Below are 11,958 nucleotides of genomic sequence, written 5' to 3' on the forward strand. Positions count from 1 at the left end.
GGCTTGAGAGGTTTATTACTGAGTGAGGCCGAGGGCCTATTTTTGTGAGGATATTTATGGGATCGAGCTGTGCGCCGCAGCATGTTATTACTGATTCATGACTAAGTGAGGTCGAGTTCCTGATCGTGAGATATTGAAACTATGGCACGTGAGTTGTCCATGCGGATTCTGATTCATGATTTTATAAGGCCGAGGGCCTGATTTATTTATGCCATGAGGTGGTTTGATTTTGTTACTGATATATGATTATGTAAGGCCGAGGTCCTGATTGATTATGCCACGAGGACAATCACCTTTGTACCCATCAAGTACGGGCAGAACTTCTCCATAGAAAAGACAATAGCAAACAGCTCTTTTTTGGTCACTGTGTAATTGACTTGGGAATCATTTATGGTCTTACTAGCATAGTAGACCGGATGGAAGACTTTGTTGATTTGTTGCCCCAAAACATCTCCAACTGCTACATCACTTGCGTCATACATGAGCTCAAAAGGCAAGCTCCAATCCGGTGCGGTGATAATAAGAGTAGTTGTCAATTTGAACTTAAGCAATTCAAATGCCTTCATGCAATCCTCATTGAAATGGAATTTGGCATCCTTCTCCAAAAGCTTACACAAGGGTTTCACCACTTTGGAAAAATCCTTGATGAATCGGCGATAGAACCCTGCTGACCCAAGAAGCTTCTCACTCCCTTCACGGAAATAGGGGCAAAAGCTTAGAGATCACCTCTCTTTTGGCTTTGTCGACCTCAATACCATTCTCTGAAATTTTGTGGCCAAGGATAATGCCTTCCTCGACCATGAAGTGACATTTCTCCCAATTCAATACCAAGTTCGTCTCCTCACATCTTGCTAAGACCTTATCCAAATTGTTCAAGCAATCCTCAAAAGAATTCCCAACCATGGAAAAGTCATCCATGAAGACCTCAAGAATATCCTCCACCATGTCGGTGAAGATAGCCATAATACACTATTGAAAAGTCGTAGTGCATTGAATAACCCAAATGGCATCTGTGAGAATGCAAAAGTACCATAGGGACATGTGAAAGTAGTCTTTTCTTGGTCATCCAGAGTAATAAGAATTTGATTGTAGCCGGAATACCCATCGAGGAAACAATAGAAAGCACGGTCGGCCAACCTATCAAGCATTTGATCAAGGAAGGGAAGTGGAAAATGATCTTTTCTTGTGACTTTGTCGATCTTGCAATACTCCATACATACTCTCCATCTGGTCACCGTTCTTATAGGAATCAAATCGTTCTTGTCATTGGTAACCACAGTCATGCCTCCTTTCTTTGGGACACATTGCACCGGAGAAGTCCATGAACTATTGGAAATGGGGTAAATAACCTCAGCATCCAACCACTTTATGATCTCCTTCTTGACCACCTCTTGCATTGCTTCATTTAGCCTCCTTTGATGTTCAACGGAGGGTTTGGAACCCTCATCCAAAATAATTTTGTGCATGCAAAAGGTGGGGCTTATACCCCAAATATCTGCCAATGTCCATCCAATTGCTCTTTTCCTCCTTTGTAGCACCTCCAATGTGGACTCTACCTGTATGTTAGTCAAACAAGATGAAAGAATAACCGGTAAAATAGAATAAGGGCAAAGGAAATCATACCTGAGATGCAGAGGTAATGACTTTAACTCCAAAGTGGGAGGCTCCTCAATTGAGGGCTTTGTTGGAGGAGTCTTCCGGTTTTCAAGATCCAAGGATAACTTGTGGGGATCATAAGTGTATGACCCCATTCCTTGCAATGAATTCACACACTCCCCATAACCTTTTTTCTCCTCATCATTATCAAGGTTCAGCAAAATGGCTTCCAAATTATCCTCAACATTCATTGTGGTAGTAGCATCATCAATTATCACATCGGTCACCAAATCCATGAACAAATAAACTTCATTGCTATTCAGATGCCTCATAGATTTGCAAACATGGAAGACCACCTTTTCATCACCCACCCAGAAAGTGAGCTCGCCGTCTTCCACATCGACAAGAGCATTTTCCCTGGCAAGGAAAAGGTCTACCCAAAATAAAAGGCACCTCATAGTCCACTTCACAATCAAGAATCACAAAGTTTGCCATGAAGATGAACTTGTCAACACGAAACAACACATCATTAATAATACCCAAAGGTCTCTTTATTGTACGATCTGCCATTTGCAGCCTCATAGGTGTGTGTCTTGGTTGCCCAATTCCCAAAGTTTTGAACGCTGAGTAGGGAATCAATTTAATACTTGCCCCTAGATCACATAGAGCTTTGGCAAAATTGGTGCTCCCAATAATGCAAGAGATTGTGAAAGTGCCGGGATCTTCCAATTTTGGAGCCATTGAGTGCACAATATCACTCACTTGATGTGTCATCTTGATAGTCTCACAATTCATTGATCTTTTCTTTGTCACTAAATCCTTCATGAACTTTGCATACCTTGGCATTTTCTCCAAGGCCTCAACCAATGGCACATTAATAGACAAACGTTTCATCATATCAATAAACTTTTTGAATTGGTTCTCTCCATTTTGCTTGGCAAGGCGTTGAGGATATGGAGGAGGAGGCCTTGGCATTGGTGCCTTAGCCTTTGGCAATACCGGTTCCGGTATGTCAACAATATACTTCCTAGATGGGTTCACTTCTTCTTAAGTCTCCTCCACATTGTCATCAATAGCAATTCTCACCTCATCATTTGCTTACACTTCATTGCTTGGCATCTCATCTTCTTGTACCAATTGTTCCTCATCCACAATTTTCTTTTGACCTGAGGTGTTTGCATCCCCACCTTTTCCACTCCTTGTAGTCACGGCCATGGCATATCCCGTGTTGTTCCCACCCTTTGGGTTCACCACCATATCACTTAATAGTTCCTCTTTAGGACGAGTGTTCAAAGTTTGCGAGATTTGGCGTAATTAAACTTCCAAATTGCGATTGAAGTGTTGTGAGAGGCTAATTGAGCATCGGAGTCAGCGTTCTTCTCCATAATTTATTTGAACATGTTATCTATTCAGCCTATCTCATTGTTGGAAGAACTAGGACCTTGAGAAGGATATGGAGGTGAATTGCTCGGTTGTTGAAACATCGGAGGCCTTTGAAAACTCGAACCCCGGTTGTTGTTATTGTTGTTCTACCCTCCTTGGTTGTTACCTCCCAAATAGCCTTGATTGTTGCCACTCCAATTACCTTGGTTACTTTGACCATTCCAATTTCCTTGATTCCCTTGATTGTTCTAATTTCCTTGGTTGTTTTGATTGTTTTAACCACCTTGATTGTTTGAATTCTAATTTCCTTGATTTCCTTGTGGTTGCCATTGCTGTTGATTCGGGCCTTGATTGTTATTTATTTGCCCTTGGAAGTTATTCACATATTGTACTTCCTCCTCTAGATCATTGTATTGTCCATCTTGATCAAATCCGCTATCATCTTCCTCATAATTGTCAACCCGATTTTGCACTTGTTGACCCTTTTGTCTTCTCTTGTTTACCATCATACTAACTCCTTCCATTGTATTTACTTGCTTGGGACCTTGCACTTGTTGCAGTTGAGCTTTGGCTAGTTGATTCATTATGGTGGTCAACTCGGCAATTGCTTGCCCATGATCATGTAATTCCTTATACAAGTGAATCATATTTGGATTGCCTTGAGGAAAGTTTGCTATACTTTGCCATACCGATGAAGTATCCGCCATTTCATCAAGAATCTTACAAGCTTCTGCATACGACATTGTCATGAAATTTCCACCGGCAAGTTGGTTGACTACACATTGATTGGTAGTATTGATCCCCCTATAATAAGTTTGTTGAATCATAGCCTCCGTCATGTCATTGTTCGGGTACTCTTTTACCATAGTATGATACCTTTCCCATATATCATGCAAAGGCTCATTGGGTTCTTGTTTAAAAGCTAGAATCTCATCCCTATGAGTTGCCATATGCCCGGGAGAAAAGAACTTGGAAATGAATTTCTCGGCCAATTCATCCCATGTATGGATAGAATGATTTGGCAACCTCTCCAACCAATCCAAGGCCTTCTCCCAAAGAGAGAAAGGGAATAGCCTCAACCGCAAAGCATCCCCAAAGACGTTGGTTTGTTTTCTCCCCTAGAAAGTGTCAACAAACCCTTTCAAGTGTATGCATTTTGATTTGGAGCCCCGGTGAAGAATCCCCGTTGTCCCAACAGTGTAAGCATGACATTTGTGATTTGAAAGTTTCCCGCCCTAATGCGGGACGAGACTATGGCACTTGCGTATCCTTCATTCGGCAACACCTGGTGTGCCGATGATCTTGGAGGAAGTGGGGGGAGGAGCTGGAATGTTATCTTGAGGCAGGCAGCCTCGTCTATTTCCTTGAGGTTCAAGAGGAACCTCGTCAACTTGGTCATCATCCCCCTCATCCCCCAGTGGCACGTTTCCAAGAGGATTATTGTTGCTGAGAGACATTGTATCACCTATAATTGTTTCACAAAAAAGATTAGTAACTCGGAAGGAAAAGAAGACAAATCACATACAAAACCAAATATATAGCTAAATTCGTTTTTAGCTCCATGACAGCGGTGACAAAAATTGATGTCACCCAAATTCACACCACTAATTGGGATTATGAGGCGGTCGATGCAATTATAAATACCCAACGCGAGTCGGGGTTGATTTCACAAAGAGATTTATGTGGGATTAGGTATATACCTAGTCTAGTGTATGACATGCCCAAGATTGCACTTCCACATATTCAGTTGTTTCTTTTCTACTTCTAATTTGTATGCCAATGCTTGTAATTGAAAAGCTAAGAGATAATGTTTTTGGTATTGTTGTTTTTCAGGTTATAAAAGATCTAGGGTTGTAACTTCCTCCTAGATGGTTACCTAATGGATTGAGAGCTTTAGGGAATGTTTGGTTGATCGGGATACAATATAGCAATCACACGCGATTACTCACTCTATACCTCTCGGTACTTCGAGTGATTTTGCCCAATTTGGCTTTCTCTAGTCCAAATAGGTATTTCACGAAATAAGTGATAGATGCTCAAGTCAGGTCTTACTATCTCTAGGCTCGACCCTTAATAATTAGGGCTATCAATTTCTTGAGTTCACCTCAATTCCTTGTTAGCCAAATTTCCCTAGACTTAGTCTCTCTTTCTCAAGTAGAGACTAAGTTAATTAGGCATGAATCAATATTTGCAACCATCAATTATCAGATTCAAGCAAGAACTAAGCCGAATATCATATACCCAATCATAAATAAGCCCTAAATCAATCATCCATTAAGTACCCATACTAGGGTTGAGTCACAACCCTAGCTAAGGTTTAGCTACTCATGGAAAATGAAGAAATTAAAGAAGAAACTAAGATAAAATTCATAATAGATGATTAAGGGAAGAAAATCTAATGTTAAAATATTAAACTATTACAAAGTTACCCAATACAGTAAAAAAAAACGGCTATCTATTCTTAGGTGCACAATACTTAACCTAAAAATGACAAAAAAAATCTATTTATACCCAGCTAAAATTATCAGACAAAATTGCCCCGGCTGAGGTTGTGCAGCCGCACAATTCTGTATGCGGTCTGCACTTTGAAGCTAACTTGACAGGGTGGCCTTCTACGGCCGCATAAATCAGGGGTGCGGCTGCACTTCCTTTGATTGTACAGACCGCACATTTCTGAGTGCGACCACACTCTTGATCTTATGTTGGAACTTGGCACTTTCTGTGGACCGCACATTTATGAGTGCGGCCGCACTTTTGCATTCTGCGGCTGCTCAATAATAGTGCGGTCCGCACATCTTCAGACCCCCAAAACACAACTCTCTGATTATTGTCTTCTGCGGCCACACAATAATTGTGCGATCCGCACTTTGCGAAGGAATTCTATCAGTGGCTCTTCAGAGTTTTGCGGCCACATACAATATTTTGTGGTTTGCACTTTGCTCCTTTTTGTCTTGTTTTGGTCCTTATCTAATTTTACTCCTTTTGAGTTGATTTTCATTTCTTTGGCTCATTTTCTAATATTCTTTCAAGAAAGCACATTTCATTAGTTTTCGGGAATAAGTTTAAGCAATTTTGAGCTAAAATGAAAGTGAAAGAGAGCAAATAAGTAGTCAAAATTCCTACTTATAACCTCCCCCAAACTTAAGTTTTTGCTTGTCCTCAAGCAAATAAGGTAATTCCCACCTCCACAAGAAAAAAGCTATTTCAGCTGGCCTAAAGTGAATCAATCACACATCAGTTGGAACCAATAATTACCCACAACACGTGTGAATTATCAACAATGCAATGATTTGACTTTTGGGTACAATAGTTCTAATGTGACACTAGAGCATCAAGTGTTGACTTTATTCATCAATGAAGGTCGCTCTATCATGTAGGCCATTGTGGATCCCAAACTCCTCTTCATTTACTCTCCATTAGCAAATCTCACTTTAGAATGTAACACTCAATTCAAGGATTGTGAAAAGTTCGATCATCTCTCTCAAAAGAATGTCACAAGTACGTCTCTAAGTACCATATGCTTTCCCCTCATGTAAATCACCACTAATGTAAGCTCACTCGACTTGAAATCATGTAGGGCTTTTTCGGGATGTAATGAAGGCTTTTGGATCAAGGTAGGACTTGTTGGAATAAAATGGGTTCATCTTTCCTTAAGCACTCCATTTTCTCTTTTTGGCTCATACTTTGTCGACTCTTTGAGTCATTTTCTTTTTACTTGGGGGAACTAGAGAGACTTAATGAAACGACCCGATCGGTCGTTTTGAGCATTTGCACTTCGCTCGCCAGTTCTCGGGCATGACTAGTCCCGTATGATGTATTATGACTTATGTAAATAGTCAATTTTGGGTTTTCAGGTTAATCGGAATAGATATGGAGGAATGATTCTTAGCTTGAAGCTTTAAATTTGAAAGGTTTGACCCAGTTTGACTTTTTAGTATATGATCTCAAATTTGGATTTTTGTGATTTGGTTAGTTCTGTAATGTTTACACAACATGAGTTAAATACATAGATTATGGGTAGATTAACATGTAAAAATTTGTGAAATCAAGGGTTTAGATGAAAACCTAGGTTTTGGATAAAAATGGGATTTGACCATGAAAATGGTTATGTAATTTGATAAAAATCATATATTTTACTTCATGAGGTTATGGGTAACAACTTTCTTCAAAAATCTCCGGAATCCAGGCGCGTGGGTCCGGGGATGAATTTTAGGAATTCTTCAAATAGGCTTGGGAAATCACTTTGATTGCTAGGATATAAATTTTTGAGCATGTATTGATTTTTTTATATAACATTTGACTAGCTTTGATTCGTCGGCACCGAATTTGGAGATTTGAGCTCAATCTTGGATCGGAAAGTAGGCTTTGAGACGAGGTAAGTCTCTTTTCTAACCTTGTAAGAGGAAATTAACCCCATAGGTGAACTAAATTAATAAGTGCATCGATTTGTGGGGGCTACGTACGCATGAGGTGTTGAGAGTCCATACATAGTTACTATTCATGCTTATGTTTGGGTAGCTTTAGGTTCACACCATGCTCTGTTGACACCGTTATTTGATTTTGCTTATTAATTGACTTGAATAGAGCAAAGGTTAAGAATTTCAAGATTTTAAAAGTTGTAGTTGAATTTCTTATTTTGGAAAGTATTGAGGGATATTATGATAACTTGAAAAACTTATGTTCAACCACGTCGCAACTATATTCCGCGAGTGGGGTAAATGTTCACTACTCTCAAGGCAGCGGGCCGTTCGCCTCGGCAGGTTAATAGATGCATCTATGGTTCATGCCGTTCGACCCCCGACAATGCTCACAGTATATATATATCTATATATATCTATATATATATATATATCTATATCTCTCTCTCTCTCTCTCTCTCTCTATATATATATATATATGTATGTATGTATATTTTGATCGGGATGAACGTCCTCGGCATATTCATGCATAATGATACTAGAAGCCCTTTTATAGTTGATATTGTTTCATTGGCTTGAGAGCTTACATGGTAAAATAAAGGAAATGATTTGGTTCTTACTAAAGGTGAAAGAATTTATTTATTTATTTCTTGATCTGAGTTCTGTTGTCACTTATATATATCATATTTAATTAAAATTTCATACTATTATATTGTTCCCATAGTAAGTATCGAAGTCGACCCCTCGTCACTACTTCTTCGAGGTTAGACTGGATACTTACTGGGTACATGTTGTTTATGCACTCACGCTACACTTTTGCACTTAATGTACAGAATCTGAGGTAGGTGCATCTAGATATCAGCCTGACGCACACACTTGATTACCACTTTGAGGCTTCACGGTGAGCTGCGTTTTGATCCCGTTCTGCAGCTGCCAGAGTCTTTCTTTTGATTGTATTTTCATGTCTATTTCACTTTGGATAGTAGATTAGTATTCTTTTGTACATTCTACTAGATGCTCATACACTTGTGACACCAGGTCTTCGCACACACTAGTAGACTTGTGGTTTTAATTTTATTCTATGATTATGATTGTACTCAGTTGCTTTCGTGTTATTTATTTTAAATCTATTATTTCTTAAATCTTTTTAATTTAAGGAAAGTTTAATTACTTGGAAAAATTTATATGTAAGAGCAAATCACGTGGCTAGTTCAAAGTTGGCTTGCCTAGCAGCGGCGTTAGGCGCCATCACGACCTATTATAGAATTGGATCGTGATAGGCTTCTCCCTAGTAATGCACTATGCATAAGCTAGCTTTCTCTCGTTGCTTACTATCTAGGCACAATCCTTTTCTTAACCCTAATCATGCTTAAGACATAGAACTGAATACTTCAGAACCCCAAAGTCAATTGATCACGCCCTACTATGCCTTATAAAAAGGACAAAGCGGTCGTTGCAAATATAATCCGGTTTATAAGTCCCGAGTCGAATCCCACAGAGAACTAAGGCTTAGCTACAGTTGTTCACTATCACTAAGAATACAAGCTTGAACAATTCCTAAATTATAGATATTAAGATTCTTGTGCTTAACTAACTAACAAATTGAAATAATAAATTAACACTAAATATACTACAGGTTGGAGAAAAGATTAAGGAGGTCTAGAGTTATAATTTCCCCAATTGTCGAAATCCTTCCCGCTATGTATTCTATAATTGTGCCTAAGTATTCTCTACCGATCATGAGCGCTCTGCATGTTGTAATTATCTCCCGAGTAATTACGACAATTTACTAGACATACTCTCCCAAGTTACGCTAGCTGGCTTTAATTACAGCTCACTTAGATCGCACCCAAGGTTTCGTTATCCCTAATCCCACCTTTTAACCCTTGGTTATTGATTCCTCACATACGTCGGGAGTGATGTTGTTCAACAACTACCTAAATTTGCACTCTCTCTCAGTAATACATACTAAATAGGCACAGTTAATTGAGGGCCCTTCAATCAACCACAAGAATAATATAGTCGAACAAATAGAGAAAATACTATGGCTCAATTATATAAAAACATAACAAGAATTTATCTTACAAAAGGTTCCATCAAAACCATAGATAATAAATTAGCTATTCATAAAAGTATATGAAAACACAATACTCAAATTCATAACCAATAATGAAAATAGGAAGAAGGAAGTGAAAAACTTGTGGACGAATTCTCCGCCTTGCTCCTAATGTGTTCTTGCCTCCTTAGGTCGAATCTCCGGTCTCCTTAGCCTCCTTAGGTCTAAACTATGTCAAAGGTCCTCAAAATACCATTTTTCCATGTATATATACCAAGTAGGGTTGGGCCCAAATAATTACACCTTCTCCTATGTGAAAAAGGACACATTTTCTGGACAGGACATGCGCGGCCGCGCTTGGACCGCGCTTGGACCACACATATCCACTTTGATTCTGCCTGACGAGCGCGGCCTAATCGCGGCCACGCACGTGACGCGCATTGTTTACCCTGTTCTGTTCGAAATTTGGAAATATATAAAGCATGAACGTTATAGCCCTTTAAGGTAGCTTTTCAACCATATTTTGTGGAGCCCAAATGGAAGCCTGAGCGAAACGCTATGTGCATTTTACTAGACAGTGTACAATATGCCTACTCGATTCGTCGTTCGTTCTTAACTATCATCCATTGATCCCCGAACACGATCCTGGCTTAATTTCTTGGGCTTTTACTCAGACTTCAATGCTCCAAATCACTTGAATTTATTCCATAACATCTATATAGCATGGAATCCCTCCTACAAGGCATAAAACACACAATTAGTGCAAAACACTAGCGATTAAAGATCAAACTCAATTAAAGTGCACTAAATTAGAGTGTAATGTAGGATGCGGGATGAGTAGGATACATTTAGATATAAGAGTAACTACACCTCCCAAAGCACTTTAATACATATACTTTAACATTAAAATTCCGTACTTATGTCAAACCAAACTCCACTTTCACATTAATGTATTTTACCCCATACTTCTTTAAGCACAAACACAATTACATCAAGTGTCACCACTTATCAAGGAACTTTTTGTCACAACAATACAACTTTTTTTTTCCTTTTCTTTCGTTTTTTTATTTATTCATGTGGCTCTTAGTTTTTCAAAATAGTGCACCTTTCTACTTATTTCATTAGTTCCACTCAAAAGCCAAACCAACCACCCCACACTTTAACTTTTACATAGCTCATAACAATTCAAGTGCTCATGAGAGGTTAGAAGGTTCAAATAGATAGTTAATTCAAATAAATGGGTAAGGCTTGTAATGTGGTTGCCAAAGAAACATGATTACAGGCTCAAAGGGGTTAACTACAATACATAATAATTAGGCGGTTAATATATATATATATATATATATATATATATATATATATATATATATATATATATATATATATATATATATATATATATCTGGCTTAACAAAGAAACACCTATATCATTTCCAAGGCTAAACAAAACTACTATTTTACTTTGCAAATACACGAGGCAAGTTCTAGACATCAAATGCAATGCACAGAATACAACAACTCTCACACGCACATGGCACATGACTCACTCAAGATTGGATCATCAAGACACTCTAGTCAAAGAAGTTGAGCAAAGTTAAGAACATACAATTTAAGGTACTTATACAAGAGTCAAAAACTGAGCATAAGCGTCACAACCAAAGTACGCACTATTCTCAAGGCATAACAAAGTCAAGAGATATTGCTTCATTTCAAAACACAACACAATGGCTCCTATCCTAAAAGAAAACTAACTACACCCGATTCAAATAAAACGCTTGGAAAACAATCGCGAGCACAAAGAAAAATCAAAGGGGAATTGCTACACTACCTAACAATTTTTTTTTCTTTAGACTTAAATCCCTCAAGAAAATTGTCTAATAGATCCATCGTCGGGAAAAGTCCAATCTTTTCTATTTAAAAAAAATTCAATTAAACTAACATAACTAAAATAGCATAGAAAGTCACCCAGACAATCTCCTCACCCCACACTTAAAATTCTGTATTGTCCCCAATGCACACCCATACATACAAGAGGGTAAAAGAAACTCCCTGGTAGGCCAAAGACTGAAGCACTAGCATCTCATGAGGTACTCAAACTTCTCCCAGGCCTGGTTTTTCGTGTGGGTACTTCGCACTTTGTTCCAACCATCTGGTTTTCTATTGCATCCTTCCAATAACTTTGCTTTCCATGCTCCTAGAAAATCAAAAATCGACACTAAAAAAATAATATAATAATTAAAAAAACAAAAGAAATCAGTAAAGTTGGGTTGCCTCCCGACAAGCGCTTGATTTAACGTCGCGATTCGACGTGAATCACTTTCTGCCTCCACTTCAAACTTATGAATTGGACCCCAAGTTTTGATTCTGCTCTGTGATCATGCTCATGGGGTGGTAAAACGAATCTGACTGCCCCAATAAAATAATGTAGTATTCTGCACTTCTTGGCCTTTGGATGAGATGTGTATTCTCGACTTTCTGGCATGAAGAATTCCAGAATGTAGGCAT

The 11,958-nt window shown here is 38.7% G+C and overlaps 1 protein-coding gene across 1 annotated transcript; it reads right to left on the reverse strand.

The window, feature by feature from the left end:
- Positions 1–272: 272 nt before the first annotated feature.
- LOC138868460 (uncharacterized) lies at positions 273–2,571 on the reverse strand. The gene is made up of 3 exons (XM_070146013.1): positions 2,102–2,571; positions 1,031–2,013; positions 273–691 (listed from the first exon to the last, which is right to left on the reverse strand). Exons 1-3 carry the CDS (start codon positions 2,569–2,571, stop codon positions 273–275), a joined length of 1,872 nt encoding a protein of 623 aa, XP_070002114.1.
- Between the last annotated feature and the right edge of the window lie 9,387 nt (positions 2,572–11,958).

This window comes from Nicotiana sylvestris, chromosome 5 (assembly GCF_000393655.2).
Source record: "Nicotiana sylvestris chromosome 5, ASM39365v2, whole genome shotgun sequence".
NCBI lineage: Eukaryota > Viridiplantae > Streptophyta > Magnoliopsida > Solanales > Solanaceae > Nicotiana > Nicotiana sylvestris.